General features: G+C 37.4%; 2 protein-coding genes across 4 annotated transcripts in view; one reads left to right on the top strand and one right to left on the bottom strand.

The window, feature by feature from the left end:
• Nucleotides 1-3,262: 3,262 nt before the first annotated feature.
• Nucleotides 3,263-21,710, bottom strand: CENPQ (centromere protein Q). Its single transcript, XM_008507735.2, has 9 exons — nucleotides 21,543-21,710; nucleotides 17,109-17,251; nucleotides 16,290-16,344; nucleotides 15,099-15,225; nucleotides 14,438-14,506; nucleotides 11,443-11,572; nucleotides 5,768-5,887; nucleotides 5,552-5,629; nucleotides 3,263-4,228 (listed from the first exon to the last, which is right to left on the bottom strand). Exons 2-9 carry the CDS (start codon nucleotides 17,208-17,210, stop codon nucleotides 4,097-4,099), a joined length of 813 nt encoding a protein of 270 aa, XP_008505957.1. The 5' UTR covers nucleotides 17,211-17,251; nucleotides 21,543-21,710; the 3' UTR covers nucleotides 3,263-4,096.
• The window catches only part of MMUT (methylmalonyl-CoA mutase), a 30,896-nt gene continuing 29,795 nt past the window's right edge, over nucleotides 21,648-22,748 (top strand). The window contains exon 1 of one of the 3 annotated variants that reach the window (XM_008507738.2): nucleotides 21,648-21,897. The gene's annotated coding sequence lies outside the window, so the exon portion shown is untranslated. Of the gene's footprint in view, nucleotides 21,906-22,748 lie in introns of all 3 variants that reach the window. The other 2 variants (XM_008507737.2, XM_008507739.2) reach the window with 2 other exon arrangements.

Raw genomic sequence — 22,748 nt, 5'->3', positions numbered from 1 at the left:
ATCACAACTAATTAAATAAAAATTTGCTTTTTGCCATAAGGAAAAATAACCAAAAAGGCAAAGCAAATTACTTTTCCAGGAAAACTGCACTGGTTGAAGGTAATTAAATTCAAAATACGTCCATCAAGCTGAGCCGAACTTTTAACTCTGAAACTAAAAGGAAAAAGAGAAAGAAGGGAGGGAAAAGAGGAGATTACTAATGTAAGAAAATTTAAAGAGATTTTCTTTTATAAATCCTTGTGAACAAATCCATGATAGATATTATTGTGACACCTGGAGAAATAAATGGACTTGTACATTGTTGTAATAGGACTTACTCATTAGCTTCAGTAACTCCTTCTATTTGTAGCTTATCAGCAAATTCCTATGAAGTCAAAATTACAATTTTTTTTTCACTTCCAAGTTCTATCACTCCCTCTTTGAGTGATCTTAAGACAGTTTCTTAGCCTCCTTGTGCCTCAGATTCTTCACCTGCAGGAAGATGATAGTGACTATTATGAGGTTTAATCCCCATAGGGTTGCTTTTAGGATTAAACTTTGGTATAAATGCATGAACAAATGTAATGGGCTTAGAATAGTGCCTGGCGCATAGCACACATCAATAAATGTCAGCCATTTCAATCGTCGTCATTATTGTTGTTGGACCTGTTGTCCCTTTTGAAAACCTACATTAATTTCAAGGATCTCCTTGGGGATGGAAATGGGGTGAAATTGGCTAAGGCATATTTGTTTCTGTTAGCTAAAAAATGAACAATTTCATTTTAAAAAGTACTCTATAGTAGTTCTGTTGAATTTGAAAATCCTCTCTCCTCCATCTTCCCCTTCGTTCAGTTTTAACAACTATAATCAATCTTTGGAGACGGTTGCTACAGCAACTTCATAGCCTTGATAACAGGAGAGGTCACTTTAATGAGAGCAACACCTAAGCCAAGAGAAAGTGGTTCTGTGGGGTTTAGTAGCAGAGAAATACACTCAGTGGCAGTAACTCTTAACAACAAAAGCTTGTTAGAACACAAAAAGGGCTCAGTCACGTCAGACACAATAAAGCCCGAACGGGAGATTTAAATTTCTCTCTACGTTTGGTTTCCTTCTTCTCTCTCTTTTCCTCAAAGCTCAATATTTCTTGACAATGAATGAAACATGAGAGGATTTAGAAGACTTGTTTGGAAACTAAGCCAACTTGAGTTATTCAAATACACATTTTGACAGGCGCACCTGTATTTATTTTTGTTAAATAGAGAATGCCAGGAAATTCTGTCCAACTAAATAGAAGAAAGTAAATCCCTTAATTTTAGGTCTCAGGGCAGGTGTCTCATATTTAAACAAAACCTGTTTGTTAAATATATGCCCAACTGAGAGTTGGGAAAAGTGGAAGGGCTCCTGTAAGAATTTTAGATGACTGATGGTACACTAAGGCTCTGCCACCTATCTGTACAGGCTGCCTTCCCCAGTTACACCGGTTTGCCTGCCTTCCTTCAGCAGCATTACTGGCGACACATTTTCCTGTATGTTCAGCAAATTTCCCTTTTAACCTTTTTCAATCCGATATGTGAAAACATCTCATCATTTTAATTTGCATTTAAGTGATTAGTATAAGGTCGAACATCTTTCAAATACTTAATAACCATCTACGTCTCTTCCTTTGCCCATTTTTCTATTGGTAATCTATTTGTCACTGATATTTTGGAGCTCTTTATGAGTAAGGATATTATTTCTTTGATATATGTTGTAGATATTTTCTAGTCTGTGCTAGGTCTTTGGCTTTGTTTTTTTAAACCTTACTTTAAAAAGTTCAGTTGTATGTAATGATCTATCAATTTTTCCTTTATGGGTTTTATCTTTGTTTATACGCATAATAGGGCTTTTGCTACACTGACATCAGCTATTCATTCGTAAGTTCTTTCTAGTTTCTATTTTTATATTTAATTTTACTTGGAATTTAATTGGCATAAAGTAGGAATATTAGCCACTATCCCTCCATCCCCATCTCCCAGTGTGGTTAGGTAATTTTCTCAAGACCATTTACTGAATAATGTATTTTCACTGCATTTTATTTGAAATGGCATCTTAATCATATGCTACAGGTTTACACTGTATATGCTCCATCCCAAAATATGTATTTTTTAGAATTTAGTTTCTGGCATTGGCATTTAGTCACTGGAGGAGTTATAATATAGCCAGCGTGGCCTGTGCGTGTGAGAACTTAGATGGGTTAGGATACTGCATAGGACAGCCATCTGAACCACTGGGAACATGTGCAGATGAATTTTGAGTCTGTAAGTAACTCTTAAATTCTTCAGAGCATACCGAGATTCAGTCTTTGAAGAAAATATTGTGTATATTTTGGATTGCCTGCCACCTGCCAGAAGATACTATAGATCTCCCCAAATTAGATCGCATACTTTTCAAAGCTACAAGAGGGTAGTATGACCAGTTCACGCATGAAGAACTCACTTAGCAACAGTGGTAAGTAAAAATTCCGGTTGACGTCCAATGTTAATAGGTGATCTGAGAGAAACAGACTTTTAATGTAACTCCTCCCTCCCCACCAGAAGCTACTATAAACGTTACAATTAATGATAAAAATTAGTGAGTTGAGGCTCTATTAGTCACTCCAAGATGAAACTTTAAGTTTCCAAGTGAAGGGTTTTTAACTTTTTTTTGAGGAAGATTAGCCCTGAGCTATCATCTGTTGCCAATCCTCCTCTTTTTGCTGAGCTAACATCCGTGCCCATCTTCCTCTACTTTGTATGTGGGACACCTGCCACAGTATGGTTTGCCAAGCGGTGCCATGTCCGCACCAGGGATCCGAACCGGCGAACCCCAGGCCACCAAAGTGGAACATGTGAACTTAACCGCTGCGCCACTGGCCAGGCTAAGGGTTTTTAACTTTGAAGACATTTTGTAGTATCTTTTACTTTTAGTTGCTATGCCTGGCATGTAACAGGCAGTTCCGAAGTATAAGATAATGTCTTCTTTAAATGCTGTGCTACAGTTTTCCTTTCTTGAAGACTTTCTTTCCCTCTAAAATCCATTAATGTCCTCCTTGACCGTTATTTCCTTAGAGGATATTGCTTTTGACCCTTTTACTGAGCTGCCAGGGTTCTCCATGATGTGTGGTCTCCCTAACAGCAATAAGCATGAAGCCCAACTTGTTTAACTGCGGCTGTGTTCCTGGCGGCCTCTGCCTGGAGGGTATTAGCAGAATCACGGTACCTTCTAAATTAACTGACACAACATTGTAGGTTAGACAGAGAAAGAATTAAATTGCAGTTATTTTATTTTACAAATAGATAAAAGCAACCTAGACAATATACTGTACTTGGTTAGAAATTATTTTTAATATATTTAAATGATAATTTATTCACATGTATATGCTTATTATCATAATGAGGAAAGGTTTAGAAAAGGTTTTTTGTTTGGTTTTTGTTTTAAGGGAATAAATGTGCTTAGGTCCCTTTTTAATAATTTTATGAAATAAAAGTATGCTTTGATGACAGTGGAAAATAAATATTCAACATCTATTCACTAACCCCACTAAAGAAATAAAATCTTCATGCTACCTCCAAGTTGAAGATATCTGGCAAATCTTAATTATGCCACAAGAAGTGTAGGGAGTTATGTAAAAGAGTAAAGGCATTTGGGGATTTCTCAAGTTCTAGATGACCAGACAGAAAATGCAAGTCATCAGCTAAATAATAATGACAGCAAGCACTTCTGTGTGTATGTACGAGGCACTAGAAACACTGCTCATACATTAAGTCACGCTATCACATTTCCTCTGCACCAACCAATAAATGAGCTCTACTCAGCCTTTAGAAACCATTAGGTTGTGGCTGTTCTCACTTTACGGTTTCAGGAAAATCACTGGGGATGCAGCAACATAAACGTGAGTTCCTAGACTTGGAAACTGCTAAAACCAGAGATTTCAGGACTACATTAGATGCTAAGGGTAGACCTACAGAGGCTAATTTTAAAGTGCACGTGAGGAGAGGATAAATCCTCAAGAAGCCTCAGCCTCTGTAACATCATCGTAGGTTAACAGTTTTACAAATTCATAAACATTAAATGAATATGGAACAATCTAAACAACTCTTTAAGAGGCATCCAATCTCTTATAGGCTTCTTCGATGAAAGTTAACATGTTCTTCGTCGGGGATGAGTTATGGAGAACATCCAAGTCCTGCAGAAGAGCCTTCTGGTTTGGAATTAGAGTCAAAATTTCTTTCTGTGGGCACAATAGTATAATTAGTTAAAAAAATTCTTTTTTCACTGAGATATAATTGACGTATAACATTATATTAGTTTCAGGTATACAATACGATATGATATTTGTATATATTGCAAAATGATCACCACAATGTCTAGTTAACATCCATCACTACACAGTTAACACATTTTTTTTCTTGTGATGAGAACTTTTAAGATTTACTCTCTCAGCAACTTTCAGATATGCAATACAGTATCATTAACTATAGTCACTATGTGTACATTACATCCCCATGACATATATTTTATAACTGACACTTTGTACCCTTTGACCACCTTCACCCATATAGTTAGTTTTTAACTTTTTATTATGAAAAATGTCAAATGTATGTTATTTAAAGGTATAATGAACCTCATGTACCCATCACTCAACTTCAGTAATCATCAACTCATTGCTATTCTTCTTTCAAATCTATTTTATTTTTTTTTCTTTTTTGAGAAAGATTAACTCTGAGCTAACATCTGCCGCCAATCATCCTCTTTTTGCTGAGGAAGACTGGCCCTGAGCTAACATCCATGCCCATCTTCCTCTACTTTATATGTGGGACGCCTACCACAGCATGGCTTGATAAGCAGTGCATAGGTGTGCACCAGGGATCCAAACCGGCAAACCCTGGGCTGCCAAAGCGGAGCATGGGAACTTAAGCGCTATGCTATCAGGCCAGCCCCCTATCTTATTCTATTTTCCTTCTGCCCGTTCCTGCCCCTTTCACCGTAGGTGGATAATAGATAGGAAAATTTTAAATTACTTTTTGAGAAAACATGAAGACTTTCTAACGCTGTAAACATTTATACTACAATATCTACTAGGCTCCTTTGAAGAAAGATAAACTACCAGTGTACTATCTCCTACAAAGAAGATACAGTACTATTTTATGGAGAGTTATATGCTATTGTTAGAAGCACAAACAAAAGCAACTTTTAGAATTTACTTCCAGGAATTTATCCTACAGTTATGACTACACAAATGTGTAAAGATATATGTACAGGGAGTACTCATTATCTGTAATTGCAAAAGTTATTTATTCCATCAGTAATTCACAAATTATATTATGGTATATCCATACAATGGAATAGTAAACAGCTACTGACAAGATAAGACAGATCTACATGAACTGACAGAGAAAGATGTTTAAACTATACTGTCACGTGAGAAAATAATTTTGCCTAAGAGTTTACATCACAGATTCCATCTGGTTAAAAAAAAAGGAATAGGATAGAATGTTTTTATACATGCAATTCATAAATGGTGATACCGTCAATATGGTAAACTGGTACTTACCTGAAGTGTGGGTGCTTTGAGACTCTTCTGAGAAAGTTCTGGAAGAGACAGTACCCCACTGCTCTCTATTTGAAACATCTAAAGTAGAAAAAGAAAGCTACAGATTACCTAAAAAGGCTGATTCCTCTCATCTTACTACACTCAAAGGTTGTCTTGAGAGAATCTAAGCATTAAACGTCACATCCAGAGTCTAGTGATACATTTTTCAACAATTACCTGTTTTACCTTCTCCTCCTCGTCCTCCACCCCACTTGTCAGAATTTGAATTTTGTTCTTCAGGCTCTCAATATCCCCAGTCATTGACTCTATGGTCTCTACTATTTTATCTATTTCTTCCTGAGACAGAAAGAGAAAGTTAATGTTTTAAATTAAACATATTATCAAATGAGACTCAAACAGATATTAATGTACATATATATATTTTAAAAACACCTCACATATTGAAAGACTTGTAGAAGAAATCAGTAAATTTATTTTCATTTTTCTTTTAAAAAACAGACTTCCTAGAAACTGATTTACCAAGATAATAATGCATTATGAAATTTAATTTCCCTGGAGCAAGGAGATATACCCCATGTACATTTCCTCAAGAACTTCCCGCAGCTCCTAGTGTCAGAGATCTTGGAAGACCTGTGTGAATCCAGCAAAGCTGAAGCCCTGCTGGGCCTAAAATCCTGTGCTCTGCCTATTCCTCTCCACCCCCACCACACACCCCGGCAATCACTGATCTTTTTATTGTCACCAAGGTTTTGCCTTTTCCATAATGTCACGTAGTTGCAATCATACAGCATGTAGTCTTTTCAGATTGCCTTCTTTCACTTAATACTATGCATTTAAGGTCCCTCCATGTCTTTTCAGGGCTTGATAGTTCATTTCTTTTTAGCGCTAAATAACATTCAATTGTCTAGATGTGCCACAGTTTATTTATCCATTCATCTACTCAAGTACATCTGAGTTTTTCCCAGGTTTTGGTAATTATGAAAAGCTGCTACAAACACCCACATACAGGATCCTGTGTGGACACATTTTCAACACCTTTGGATAAACACCAAGGAGCATGATCGATGGATCGTGTGGCAAGAATATGTTTAGTTTTGTAAGAAACTGCCAAATCGTCTTCCAAAGCAGCTGGATCATATTGCATTCCCACCAGCGGTGTATGAGAATTCCTGTTGCTCCACATTCTTGTCAGCATTTGGTGTTCGTGTTCTGGATTTTGCCCATTCTAATAGGTGGGTATTAAGTCTCTCTTCATCTATAGTTTTCCACTCCAATTTTTTTGGTTCTTAACCAATTTGTGCAGGAAACTGGATAGTTTGCTCGGTAGAATTTCCCAGAGCCAGAGTTTTGCAGACGGCATTTGCTGGTCAAGTTTCACCTGTTCCCTCAGCCTTGAATTTCCTGTGAATTGGTTGTTTGATTTAGAGTGCTGTCCAATACAAATATAACGTAAACCACATGTATCAGTTTCTGGTGTCTGCCATAAGGAATTGCCATAAACTTGGTGGCTTAAAACAACAGAAATGTGTCCTCTTACAGTTGCAGAGGGCAGATGTCCGAAATGAAGGTGTTGGCAGGGCACTGCTCCCTCTAAAGGCTCCAGGGGAGCAGCCTTTCTTGCCCCTTCCAGCTTCTGACGGCCGTCGGCATTCCTTCGGCTGCATCCCTCCATTATCTGCATTTGTCTTCACAAGGCCTTTTCTCCCACGTCTTTGTGCCTCTTATAAGTCTTCCATGTTTCTGTTTCCTGAAGGACACCTGTCATTGGATTTAGGGCCCACCAAAGATAATCCAGGATGATCTCATCTTGAGACCCTTAACCTAATTACATCTGGGAAGACTCCCTTTCCAAATAAGGCCATTCACAGGTTCATATCTTTTTTGGGGCCACCATTCAACCCACTACAGAAGGGAATGAATAACAGCACTGAATGAAGAAAAGAGGTAAAGGAGTAAAATTTACCTGGTCCATTGCTTTGGGTATTCCTATCATACCTATACTGTCCCTTTGCCTAACTTTTATATTTGTCATTTTTTCTCAATACCTTTACACAATGTCTTTCTTTTAATTAAAATTTTCTCATTTTACTTTGTATTTATTGTAAGCATTACCTGCTGTGCTAATTTGCTTTAGTGCTCCTTCTAATTTAATCTGCATATCTGAAAAGTTTTTCCTTTTATTTCTAATATTTTCCTGAATTCTGTAACTTCCTTTTTTAGTATTTATGATACCGATTTTATGAGTTTTTCCCCATGCTTTCTATTGTTTTTCTGAATGTCTTTCAGGTCACTTGAGAAATTAGGCTGGTGTTCAACGTTTTGTGAACACATATTTTTGGCATGCTTTTGTTATCTGTAGGAATGTTATTTTTTGTCCTTATTCTTTTATTTTCTTGTGCTAATTCTGTGAAATTCTATGGCTCTGATTTTATGATGAGTTCGAGAGAGATTAAAAAACTATGCTCCAGCAGTTCGTATATCATCTTCTCAGAATCTCTGAGACTTGTTCACCACTGCCTTTTCTCTATCACCATCACTGACTGGGAATACAATGAATGTGTTGTTGAACACACAATTCTGTTACTGATTTAGCTGATACACATTTTGGAAAGTCACACTGGCAATAACTCTACGCTTCAGTGGGAAAAAGCAGTGATTCTAAGTAAGGCATGCAGGAGAAAACTAATGGATACATACGAAATCTACAAACCCCTAGTTCAAAGACTCTCTTATGCCAATGAAGAACTGTTATGCCCAAAATACCAATAGCACTTCCATCGAGTAACTGGCTGTCAAGCAAACCATAGCCTGTTGTGGTATAAAAAATATATATTGGGTCTTCATCCCCAGTTCCTGGCACAGAGCTTCTAAAACCCTTGTAACCTCATGAGTGATAGAGGTGATAGGAGCATATTTTGTTATAACATTTGCTTTTTTGTACTGGTTCCTGGCACAGAGCTTCCAAAACTCTTAGAATTTTCTGAGTGACTGGAGTGAGAGGAGCATCTTTTGTTATTCATAAGTCCTTTTTCAATCATACCTGCGTTTATGCTAATGATGGCTCACTAATGGATGACTCCTAGTGGACGGAGGCTGGCTGCCAGCGCAACAAATCATGTCATTAGAGGGTTGGAACTTTCAGCCCCACTGCTTGATCTCTGAGAAGGGGAGATAGGCTGGAAATTTAGTGAATGATCGATTATGCTGATGTGAGGAAGCGTCCGTAAAAACTCTAAACAATGGGGTTCTGAGAGCTTTCAGGTTGATGAACACACTGAGGTGCTGTGAGGGTGGCATGCTTGAGAGGCATGGAAGCTCTGAGTCCCTTCCCAAACACCTTGCCCTATGCATCTCTTCTGTTTGGCTGTTCTTCAGTTGTATCCTTTATAATAAATCAGCAATAGTAAGTAAAGTGCTTTCCTGAGTTCTGTGAACTGTTCTAGGAAACTATCGAACCGGAGAAGGGCTCAAAGGTACCCCCAATTTACACTTGGTTAGTCACAAGTATAGGAGGCTCAGATTTGCAACTGGCATCTGAAGTATTGGGCAGTCTTGTGGGACTGAGCCCTTAACCTATGGGGTCTGTGCTAAGGCCAGTAGTTAGTGTCAGAATTGAATTAAATTGTAGGACATCCAGCTGGTGTCCATAGAGAATTGGAGAATTGCTTGATGTGGAACATCCACATATTTGGTGTCAGAACTGTTGTGAGTACAGAAAAAGTTTTTTCTACTTAACTATATTTATGTTTTTGGAGCATAAAATTGAAGGTTCAATTTTAGCTGTAAAACAGAAATGCCTCCCAGTATTACAAAAATCACATAATCGTTTACTAATTAATTTCAAGTGACTTATGGAAATGTTAAATGTTAAAATAACATTTACCATTATTATACTTTAAAACCTTTTAAAATAACCTTAAAAAAAAAGTCAAGGGGGCTGGTCCTGTGGCCGAGTGGTTAAGTTCGCGCGCTCCGATGCAGGAGGCCCAGTGTTTCGTTGGTTTGAATCCTGGGCACAGACATGGCACTGCTCATCAAACCATGCCGAGGCAGCGTTCCACAGGCCACAACTAGAAGGACCCACAACGAAGAATATACAACTATGTACTGGGGGGCTTCGGGGAGAAAAAGGTAAAACATAAAATCTTTAAAAAAAAAAAAAAAAGTCAAACTCATAGAAGTAGAGAGTAGGAAAGTGGTTACCAGGGCTGGGGGTGACAGAAATAGGTAGAGATTGGTAAAAGGGTACACCCTTTCAGCTATAAGATGAAGAAGGTCTGAGGAGCTAATGTATAACGTGGTGACTACAGTTGATAACAGTTATCGTATAACTGAAATTTGCTAAGAGTCGAACTTAAGTGTTTTTACCAAAAAAAATAAAATAAAATAATGTGAGGTGATGCATGTGCTAATTAACTAGATGGGGGAAGCTTTTCACAATGTATACATATATCAAATCACCACAATGTACACTTAAACATCTCTTACAATTTGATTTGCCAATTATACCTCAATAAAGCTGAAATTAAAAAAAAATAACTTACATTAATGTCATCCAACTGTTCATTAAATGGAACTAGTGCCAGTACTAAAAATATATCCTTGAAAAGTACTAACATTGGGATGAAAATTAAAAATAATCCCACACTATGAAGAACCCTACTAATTTACAACATATGTAGATTTGTTGCTCAGAAACTAATCCTTCCAATATCATTCCCAGTCATGTGAAAAACTTGAATGAATTATTTGTGTATTTTGAATTATTAGAAATGCTTGCATAAACTACTACCACCTTGTATTTACTGAATTGCTACCAAACACCTAAGCAACACATCTATAAACTACTTTGACATGGCTAAGGGATATATGGGCCAATCTGTTTTAGTTTTTTAAACTTATTTAAGAAGCCCCTGAAAGTTGTTTTTCTTAATTGTTCAAATATCCACTAAATAAAAGCCTGAAGTTAATCATGACAGCTAGGGCCGGCCCGATGGCGCAGCGGTTAAGTTCGCACATTCCGCTTAGGTGGCCCGGGGTTCACCGGTTTGGATCCCGAGTGCGGACATGGCAACGCTTGGCAAGCCATGCTGTGGTAGGCATCCCACATATAAAGTAGAGGAAGACAGGCACGGATGTGAGCTCAGGGCCAGTCTTCCTCAACAAACAGAAGAGGATTGGTGGCAGATGTTAGCCCAGGACTAATTGTCCTCAAAAAAAAAAAAAAGAAAAAATGACAGCTAATGTTATCTCCCATTATCTTCCACAGGATAATGATGAAGAATCACGCTCTGAAGTCAGACTGATTAAGGTCTGCACCACAACTTTAGGCAGTTCGTCTAAAGTTCAGCTAGAAATGTCAATATGTCTCTTTTTCACATTTGTAAAATGGGGACAATATAGCACAGACCTCTTTAAATCACTGTAAGGATGAAGGGATATAACTATAAAGTTCATAGAATAGTGCTTTGAACACAGAAAACCCTCATTAGGTTAGCTATAATAAAAATAACAATAATGGTGATTGTGTTCTTCTTGTCGATAAAGTACTATATACAGGACGGAAAAGCCACTATGTTTTGAAATCCTCTAGCATTTAGTGACAAGTTCCTATCATCTGATAATCAAAAATACTAAGATAGTTCAGTTATAGTTAAAGTCTGATAAAAAAAAAAAAGACTGCTATTTAATCACTAATATATTAGAAATACTTTTAACTTTAGAGGCCCAAAGTTAAGGCAATGGTTTTGCTTTCATTTAAAAAAAAGAGTTTACTGAAAAATCTGGTTCAAGATCTAGTACTCTTACTAGGAGAATACATGATAATTTAAAAAACGTTTTGGTCTCTTCTCCTTTCCCCTCTCTGTGGACTCACTGTTCAAATGCCATACCTGCAATAATGCCAGACCTTCTTCATTAGCTCTGTGCTGTGCCCTTTCCGTTTTCAGCAGACTTGACACATTAGTTAAATCTTTCGGCTTTTTGGGAGGGACTTTCAAGGTTTCAAAGACTTGTAGCAATCTTAGGGAGAGAATAAAAACATAATTATTATTTTTGAGTACCATTAGTATTATTTTTGCTTTATTGAATTGTTTTGAAATATTGCTGTCATCTTTTTTTCTGCCCTCATATTCCAAAGGGCTATAGGATTCTTTATTAACAGTGGCTAACCTTAGCAGTAAATCTCCCAACAAAAGCCCTCACAAATCTTCATTTAACCTTTCAACTTATTAAGATTTACCTCAAATCATGGGGCACTTAAGGAAAAGTTTCTATTTTACACACTTACCAATTATTTATTTATATACATTTTAAAGTAAAAATTTCCTCGTATCTTCTAAATGTGTTTCCTAGACTATTACAGCACATAAGTCTATCATTTATTGTGAATTGCTGAGTAAGAGATAGAGCAGTACTCTGTAAGTCTTAACTTTAACGCTGGACTCTAAATCTGTTGTTTTAGAGAACGTGTCCAATAAAAGAGAACTTCTCCACCAGTTACTCTAACTTAATGATTTCAAAGAAAACTGAGTCCCATAGAATTTAAGGCAAATAAAACACTAAGATTAAAGTGCTTTATTCTATAGTACTATCAACATGCATAGTATTCAATATTAAAGTTAAAAAATCCTCCTTCAAATTTGGGTTGATTAGATCACCATCAGAAACGGACCTACTTCTGCCCTCACTTCTAGCAGAGAGCAACATAGCTTTCCTAGATATGATTTTTGAATTCCATGAAGAAGAAATCAAGGAAGGAAATCTAAATTTCATTGCTTCTACCTAATAGCAGCATCTTTGGGTAATAAAAAGTTCTACTACTTAAGATTTGCAGGCACTTTGTGGAACAAATGGTGGAACACAAGACTCACCTTCCTGGGATCTTATTCAAAATATTAATTTTTGTATAGAAAAAAGTTGACAGTATAAAACTGACAAATCATAATTTTCAATAAACTGCTGGGGGAAAACTTCAGTGTTCCAGAAAATCAGCATTAGGCTAACACATTTAAGCACAAGAACCTGTCTGTATAAGTCTTCCCAAGAGGAACAGGTTTTTTGATTTCTTAACTAAAATAAAGATTCCATTTATGAAGTTTCTTCTAAAAGTTTATTACATCAATTCTGTAGAAGGGTCATTCACTGTTTCAAAAGTTCTAAACAGTGGTTAGATTTCCAGGATTCTTACAAAATCTGATTAAACTACAAGAGTAACATGAATATATCTTACTATATCAACACCACCTGATCACCATTTATAACATTTGCTCTATAGGGCAGACTTTTCCAAAGTATGTTCTTCTAGAAACTGCAGTGGCTAACCATTTTGTTTGACTAGGAACCCTGTCTGTCTGACTATGGGGGTAGGCATATGACCCAGTCTACATAAATCATAACAGCTCTTGCCACAAAAGCAGTTCAAAGATAGGCGCATCATCTAAGCTGGGCCAAAGGGAGTCTATCTCTTAGAATTTTCTAACTGAAGCTAAAAGGAAAAGAGTTTTCTTTTTCCTTTCTTCACAAGGCTGAAAAGATAAATAAGGAGCTTCCTATATCTACAGTTCTAATTTGTTGAGGACAACTTGTCTAAATGAAAGATGCCAAGATGCAGACATAGGCAGAGATGAGACTAATATATGAAAGAGACCTCTTGTGGTAAATATCAATTTGGGAGAAACGAGGTTAAACAAAATGAAATATATTTATTTACTGCAGGACTTTTAATACACTAATGTGCCTAAACATAATTCACTTATATCACTTTTATTCATAGAGTATCTTTAAGAACAAGGGTTCCAGATATAGTGAGAAATACTGCTAGAGGAAAATTTATTCAGAGATCCAATTAGAATCAATTTGCTAAGGCTGTACTCTGCTATATCGGTAGAAGGGAAAGTATCTTGAGTATTGTTACTTTGGGAACTAAAGAAAGTGAGTTGTGAAAGCAAAACTGAGGAGACCAACAGGCAGTCTTTGAAATGTATATCTCGATGGCTTCTACATGATGAAGAGACAGCCTATATGTTGAACAGAATTTAATATTTTTTGATGATCCAGAGTAATCACTGTGAAGAACAGCTATTACATACTGTAATATTCTTATTACACACTAAACATGACTACTTGTTCTATATCCACAAACTTCCACCCTCCACCCATCCTATCCCATTCCATCCTTTCGATTTTGCTACTATCATTGAGAATTAAAGTAAACAGAATTTGTGCTCAGACCTCCCAAGAATAAAGTACTTGGTCATAAACATTTCCAGGCAAATCTGAAACTAAGATGGAGAACATTCTTCTATGAAAGGAAAAGCTGTGCAAATACTAGAAAAAAGCAGTCACTAAAAATCACTGGCAGTGGTAAGACTTTTAAGAACACTTGAAAAGAAATCTCCCTTTGTGACTTGCCACAAGATGAAGAGCAGTAATATCCTGGAAAATTACACTTGTGGCTTGTGCAAATAATGTAGTACAATATGAAACGAATGAAAAACACAGTGAGAGGATAAACATCAGATAAGAGTAGTGAACTGTTAACTTCTATAATCGTTCAAAATGAAGTTCAAGGAAGTTAAAGTCGACAAAATATTTTTCAAGTCCCAATACAGAAAAGTGAACTGTGGAAGTAGGCGTTTGTGATTTTCAGATTCTTCTTTATAAATTCTTTTAAAACATAACTTACTTCAGAATCACATGCAGCAGCAGTTTAGGGAAGTATATTCCCTAATTGTTCATCTCTTTAAAAGAACAACAACAACAAAAAAGCAAAAACCCAAAACAGAAAAGTTCTATATTATACAAATGCCTGTTCTGACAACATAGAAACAGGTTAGACTTTTACAAATTATGTTTTAACCATTTTCTATTGCAAAACTGTATTACCTTTTCTTTAGGAAGTTAAGATGATATTGAACTTGTTCATTTTCTATAACTTTATTACTCAAAATTGCTCTAGAAAAGAAAAAAAAGGGATTGAATAAATATTAGTTTGAAACACAACTAATATAATCTGTCTACTTTTTCTCTTTAATTTCTTTCAAGTGCCCCTTCCTTACTAGCCAGGCAGAATCAATCACTTTTCCTTTTACAGTAAATGTTTTTTAAGCAGAGGTATAATCAAAGTTTTTTTTTTATCACATTATATTGTCATAAATAATTTGTATGCCTGATTCTTCTAATGGATTCAGCTCCTTGGTGGCAGAATCTGTCTTATCTTCTTTGTATCTCTTCTAGCACGGTAGCTTCATATAAAGCATCAATTTGAACTCAGCTTCTTCCTAAAGTATCCCTAACAACAGAATAAGTTAAAAGTTTGCAGATAGCAATCAGGCCACATAGACTTCATTTTTATTTCATTGATGGAATTCCAAGTTTCTGAAATTAACAAAGACTTTTTTGAAGACTAATGCCATCAAAAGACATACTATCTTCTTCCGATATAGAAAAATACCTTACCACTATAAAATACATTTAAAAGGATACTGTCTATACAAAACATATAATTAGAAATCAAATGAGTGAAATGGAAAAATTTCATACTCACATTATTACTGATTCCATCATAGTTTGCAAATGCTCTCTGCTACTCTTTGAAAGAGGTTGCCAAGTTTTTCTCTTGTCAGATGATATCTTTACCTGTTTTAGATTAGTATGCTTTGTTTGTCCCATCACTGGTGAAAGAAGAGACTCTGGTCAATCTAGAAGTTTGTATGTTTTTACTTAAAAAGTGATTCAAATATAAATTTATCTAAAAAGCTAATGGAATTATGAGAACCAAAATATTATAAAGCTGTATCAACTTTAATTTCCTTTTTATTGCACAGCCATAAGACGCCAGGTATTAAATATGAATATGCTATCTAGTGTTATGTTAACTGAAACACCATTAACTGATACTGCAGATTCAAACTCAAGACAATTTTAAATGAAGAACCAAGCTATAATTCTTAGGATTTGGCATAAAAGTCTAGATCTCAGAAATGACCTGAATTAAAGAGCTTCATCAAGAAGACTAGAAAACTTTTTCTACCAAATGTTGGATGGCAACTGAAACAAGAGAGATTAACCAAAGCACAAATAGACATGCAGTATCTACTAGGCTGTCGATACTGTTCTACTTACAAGGGAGAAACAGAAGAGACATACTATGGGCTCATATGAAGATTAGGTTTGGACAGAAGGGAGACCAAATAAATTAATTATTATTACAGGAATGCAAAGCATTATAAAAGAAAATGTCCTGTGTGCTATGAAGTATAAAACCAGAGGACCTAACCTGGTCTTGGGGGAGGAGAGGTAGGAAATTTTTCTACGAAGAAGTGATATTTAAGTAAAGATGACTACTCCAAACTAATTTAATCCAAACAAAATTAGATAGTGTCTCCAAGCTACTCTCTACAGTGGTAGCAGAACAGAGGCATATTTGTCTTAAAGAGAAATCTGTAGGTGTGTCTACATATCACAGATAAGTAATAATTCAGACTCTGGGACACTTTTTCTCTAGTTCCTATCAATTTAGAACCCTACACAGTATTTTGGTTGAGGTGGCAAGTAAAATTCCACTTGACCAAAATAACTGATTAACCAGCACTACTTATTCTTGCAAAAGCGAGAATGCAGCTGTTTATTACTATCTTCTGCTTTTGCAGAACTCATATACAAGATGCTGAGGATTTTTTCATGCATATAGATAGCCTAAGAAAGACAGGTTAAACAAGACATAGAAAAGAAATACCTTCAGAAGACAGACGCTTTGGATGATTTTTACCTTTTTTCACTGTGTTTCTAACCTAAAGGGAAAAACACGGGCAAACAAAGAATTAAACATCAAATAAAAGATACTGCTTTTGCAATAGATTTGTCATATATGTTGGAGAGTATTCATACACCTTCTGGCTAGGTAGAAAAAAAGCATATTGCCACTTCTCAGAAAAAGAGTGTACATTTATCACAGGCAGAGGATATACTAAAGCAATTCCTGGACAATGGTAAAAATGTATAATAGAATTTCATATGGTGTTAAAGAATGTTTTAAAGAAATCATTACTCATTTTGCCTGTGAAACAGTGTTACATACTTTACCTGAAAAACAAATATAGGCATTGCCTAATAAAGGGTAAAACAAAAAATTTTTGATTTTTCACTTATTCTTTTAGAAGAGAGGGGTAAAATTATGGTAGGAAGAAGCTAATTGTTCCCAAAGTATTTTTCTCTGTGTTAATAAAAATCGCCAACTGACAGGTTCTCTTGTCTTTTAACATATGAATGCCATAGAATTTGCACACTTTAAACACCTTAGCAATGCCCCATGACCTCCTCTTCCCCAAAGAACTCTATGATCAATATCTTTAGAAATTGAAGTAAACAATTTTTATCTGAGAACTTTTACAAATCATGTTGCAACACAACCTTGTGAATTATATATTATCAAGTTCCCACATAACTAAATTACTATAATTTGTAGTAAAACTGACCATTAGTCTTCACGTACTCTTTTTACAGATGATATTTCTAATCAAAGAGTTCTGAATGACAGACTTGATATTTTCATTACCTCTTTCTCCGAAAATTCCACTTCCTCATCATCAGTTTTTCTTTTTAGATTTCTTTGTAACTGTTGAGACTTTTTTGGGGAAGCATTTGCTTTGCCTGGCATCTTGATCTAAACAGAACAATTGCAACAGTGCTTCAGAAAATCTGTAAAGATGAAAAGGACACAAAAATGCTTAAGACTGTATAATATTTTTTAAAAAGAATATCTATAAATGTTTCTAATTTGCCTTTTAAAAAATCATAATGAAAGTTTTGGGATAGTATTGTGTTTTAAAACATTTAAACATATTTTAAAATAACATTGGCTCTCATTAGAGTAAGGATACCTAATTCAATTTCTTCCTAGAAATATCTTCCATCTGTAAGACTTTAAAAAAAAACATAAAAATGCTTTTGTATCTTCCACTTTACACTCCCCCATACAACAATGTTATCTCCATGCTTAAATTCAAGAAAATGGAAGTAAAAGGTGTTGAGTTGTCTTACTCTGGTCACAGATAATATCAATTCAAAGAGTAATACTCAAGTCATCTTATTTTAAGCCTAATGGATTTATCATTGAACTTATGCCAAGGGTGGAAGGAGATAAATTTTAGGATTATGCCATGAATCTGTGTTGTGGAAATTCGTGTGGTAAATTCACTCATAAAGACTTAAACTACAACTCTGAAGTATACTGAGTACTCTTTCCTCCCGCAAATTACGAAACAGGCACAGAAGTAGGGATGGTGATGTCAATGACAAAATTTAGAAAAACTCCTTTTCCCTATGTAATAGTCCTTTATCACCCAACTCATTTCTGCTAAAAGGTACAGAAAAATAAGTTATTTATTCTTATATTAGACCACAAGTAGTAGCCAGCTTAGAAGTTAGGTACAGTATACATGGAAATAAGTATATACACACACATACATATGTGTGGTGTGTACATTATATATATTGTTTTCAAGGCATATATAGCTAGATATATAGATAAATTAGTCACCATTCCTTTTCTAAAAATTCAGAGTTAATTACACTAATAAATTTAAATGTATATGCAGATTTAGAGACAGACAATAAAGGGGGTACTCTGGATAAATCTATTCCCTTAAATTTTAAAAGAAAAAATTTCCAACTTTTTTTTCTTTTCTTTTCAGTAACACTGAGAAAAATAGCGGGAAAGAAGTAGTTGAAAGATCACAAACTACACCTGGGGATTGCATGTCAGATCAGTTATGAAAAGCAGTAGAAGCTAAAATACACTTTACCCTGCTCTTGAACCATGTGGTACCTTACTCTACATCCAATCTCCTGTGTTCCATTCCTGAAATGCCTAATTCTTTCAACTTGACATCCATGTCCTTATACTTCCCCTTCTTAAAAACCAATCCATATGAGAGTTTCATTTGTGGATGTCTTCTGGAAGGGCTGCCATGTACAGCCGTTCAGGTTGTTCACTGAAGAAGAGTATCCAGGTGAGGGAGTAAGTGAGGGCTGAGATTTAGTCCTCATTCCATTTGGTAGATTAAAAATGGTGCAAATTCCTTCTTATTTCTGTTATTGAGAAGTGGAGTCTATGTACCCTTGTCTTAAATCTTGGCAGACTCTGCGGTTGTTTGAGCAGTAGAATATGGTGGAAATGATTCTGTAACAGTTTACTGGTCCAGGCATGAAGAGACCGGCAGAAGCAACCTCCTCCTGTTTGAAATATTTGCTCTTGGAACCCAGCTACCATGCCATGCGAAAGGCCAACATGGAGAGGAACTGAAGCCCAGGTTCACTCCCAAATGAAACTCCCAACCAACAGCCAGCACCAACTTGCCGGCCTGGTGTAGGTACCTGAGCCAATACGCTGCAGCTGACACTGCATGGAAAAGACATGAGTCAGCCCTACCAAATCCTTTCAATCCCAAATTTTGGAAGAAAATAAGTAATTTTTTCTTTAGTTAAAAAAAAAAAAAAATCTATGGCACCAGCCCAGTGGCATAGTGGTTAAGTTCAGTGTGCTCCACTTCAGCAGCCCGGGGTTCTGGGTTTGGATCCTGGGTGCAAACCTACACCACTCATCAAGTGTGGAGGCACCCCACATACAAAGCAGAGGAAGATGGGCACAGATGCTAGCTCAGGGACAATCTTCCTCACTAAGAAAAAAAAAAAATCCTTTCCCAATACCTACTTTTCAACATCCAACTCTTTACCACGCCACTTACAGTCCTTAACAATCCAGCCCTGCCTAGCTTTCCATACTTCTCCCTAATTGAATCTCCCTCTCTAGCTACATTGGATGATTTTCTGAACACACTTTGAGTAACGCACATACTGTACCCTCTACCTGAGCTGCTCTCCCCTGTCTCTGCCCACCCTCCCAGAACGTGAGCCACCTGCTCCTCAAAGCCTTCCTAACCACTCCACTTCATTCTGTGAATGGGCTCTTATGCTCTCTGACTCTCAGTTGGCACTTACTTATTGTTTGGGTCTGTTAATCATTTTTTCTTAATATTCTTTATTCAGTAACACGTAATTCAGTCCTGCTCCAAATCTGGTTCACAAACTACTTGCTATAGTCATTTTAAGTATAGAAATTGAGAGTATTCATTTAGAAACTTTTACAGTAATTTGGCAATTTTATGTACGTTGAATCTGATAAAAAAATAACTGGCTTTGTTTTTTGTTTTTCTAAGTTTCATTTTTCTAGAATTTATCTTTAAAACAATATTAACTTTCTTTTTTAGAGTAGTCTTTGATTCACAGCAAAACTCAGCAGAAAAGACAGAGTGCCTGTATACCCCCTGTACCTCGCTCCCCTCCCTGCCACAGCCTTCCCCCCATCAACGTCGTGTACCAAAGTGGTACATTTGCTACAATCCATGAAACTACACCAACACATCATTATGACCCAAAGTCTACAGTTTACATTAGGGTTCATTTTTGCCGTTGTACATTCTATGGATTTCACTAGCAATTCATTTTTAATTGTATTTTATAAACGTGTTAGTTGTGACTGATTAAAAATAAAAGACAAACAAAAATTGGCCCTTTACCACAGACAGTTTAAGAAGCACTGTTTTCACTGATAACCTACTTGAGGGAATAAACCAAAGTGCAAGAAGTTTCTCAACTTCAGCACTACTAATTTTTGGATAGGATAATTCTTTGGTGTGGGGGTTGTCCTGTGCACCATAGGATGTTTAGCAGCATCCCTGGCCTTTACCCACCTAGCACTTTCCCTAGTTGTGACAACCAAAATTGCCTTCAGACACTATCAGAAGTCCCCTGGTGCAAAATCATCCCAGGTTGAGAACCACTGCCAAGAGTGAGCCAGGGGTGAGGATAAACTGCCCAGGTTCCAAATCCTGGCTCTGTCATTTAACTAGCTGTATGGTCTGAGGCAAGTAAACCTGCTCACTTTCCCCATTGGTAAAATGGGTTAAGAAAAGTACCAACATCAAGGGCTTTTGTAAAGCTAAAATTCTGTACAGAATACATAAACTTGAGACACAGTAAGAACTCAATAAATAAAAGCAATAATTTTCTATCACTACTGGGCTAGTTGTAGCATATACAAAAAGGAATAGAAACTTTGCCGTTTTAGATGCACAGGAAACCACAGCCTAATGGTTGTGCGTAGAGACATATATGAAAACAATTACTATACACAATTATACACAATGTGACAAACGTTATAAGAGACAAATGAGTGAATGACTATCTCAAATTGGTGTGTGCGCGGGGTAGGAGGGATATACAGCATTCAGAGAAGAAAGCAGTATTTGAATTACATTTTGAAACATTTAACTAGAAGGAACAGGAATGAAGTATTCTAGAGAAAACAGCAAAAGCCTCATGCAGGACAGCTTGAGAGACACGGGTGTGTTCAGGGACAGGAAAAGTTCAGCGAGACTTTTCACGTATATGAGAGAAATAGAAATCAGACTGGAATGGTATTTGCGGCCAGACTGTGCACTGCAGTAAAGATTCGATCTTTACCCCGTAGGAAAAGCGGAGGCAGCCCAGGTTGTCTTGATTCGTGACCAGCTGGCTAAAACTGGGGGAAACCAAGTATCTCAATCTAGACCTCTATGTGGGCACAAGAGGTGAGCACGACGTCTGGCAAAACACACACAGCGTTCACCTCTTGACGAGCGGCGCCTCCAGCAGCGCCGCTGCCGACCGCAGTCACCTCGAAACCAAAATTACTGAAGCCTAAGGCTGCACTTCGGCCCGCGCCTGGCTGCGGGAGAGATTAAGGAAGGAGGACGAGGATGAGGAAGATTCGGGGAAGGGAGGGAAGAACGCTGCGTGGCTTCACTCGCTCCTCGGGAATCAAATACTTCAATTCGTGGCCCCGAAGGGCAGAGCTGTCCGGATTTCCCCTCCCCTTGGAAAATAGCCTCACGCTCCTCAAATGCAAACCGCGGAGTTGACCACAAAACATCCGTCAATCTGGACCTACCGGCAGGCGAGGCGCTTTCGCTGCTCACCAACGACGCCTCTGGAACCTTTCAAGCAGCCGTGCTGAGGAAGTTCGCGCCCAAACAATCGAAAGAGGAGGAGACCCGGAAGTGGGCGGGGTGGAAACAGGAAACACCGGTGGCGAGAGGCGGGCGTCCACCATAAGCCTGACGTAATCAGGAGCGCGCCACGAGAATGCGATGAGATTGGCTGAAAGGTGGGAGGTGTCGGCCGACGCCCCCTGACCCTCCTGGCGGGCTTCTGCGCCTGCTCAGTGGACCCAGGTGTGTGGACGTCTGACTTGCAGGGCGCGGGAGTGCGCAACAGCCCTCTTCGAAAGCCGAGGTCCGACACAGGTTGGCCAGTGAGTGGGACTGTGCACCTTGGGGGCACGTCAGCTTTTCAGATCCCTCCATTCTTCTTGCTTCTCTCACCCCCTACCCCTGTTCTCTGAGCCTGTCTTTTCCCACCTCCCAACTTCCTCCTTCTTGACCTTCCTACTGTGATGGGATCCCACGCTCTACCTTCTTAGGTTTAGATTCTCGACTGACCTCTCACTTTCAGTTAGGTCCTTGGGAGTTCGGAGATGCTGCTGGAAAGAAGGTGCTTTTACTGCCTTAGGGGTCATGTCACCATCTTTGCTGGGTCCCCAAGCATCCCGAACGAAGTTCCTCTAAGCAGGGGTCACTTGTACGATTCCCGCAGGGTGCGTGGGCTCCACAGGGTTTTCTGTAAGAGATGGCAAGACTGAAATTATCTTTCTGTATACAGGTGGAGGTAAAGGTGAGAGGCAGAACAGGAAATCTAGGTCTAAATTGATATAAATTATTAACTTATCCTCAGTTTTATCTAGAAAGAGAGCAGCTTCTGAAAGAAGTTCAAAACCCTGGTTAACGTATGTGTATAAAGTTTTAAATCACTTGATGGGTTTTTCCCCAATATATTCTTATGTGTAATGATTTATTTATGCTAATAATAAATTTAATTTGCATGCTGTATGTTGTCATCTGCCCAACTCAAAATGGGTAAACATTGGAAGCTAGCCTTCTTGGAGTGTTAATGTGTAATCGTAGGTAAACAGTCAAAACTTGAAAGTTGTTTGATTCAAAACTGTAGGTGTCGTTCTCATATGTTTTTTGGGGGGTGGGATGGGCTTCATCGTTGCTCTTTAACACATTCTAATCATCAATAACATATTTGCTTTACA

Source organism: Equus przewalskii, chromosome 19 (genome assembly GCF_037783145.1).
Source record: "Equus przewalskii isolate Varuska chromosome 19, EquPr2, whole genome shotgun sequence".
In the NCBI taxonomy this organism is placed as follows: Eukaryota; Metazoa; Chordata; class Mammalia; order Perissodactyla; family Equidae; genus Equus; species Equus przewalskii.
This window is presented reverse-complemented; position numbering and strand designations above follow the sequence as displayed.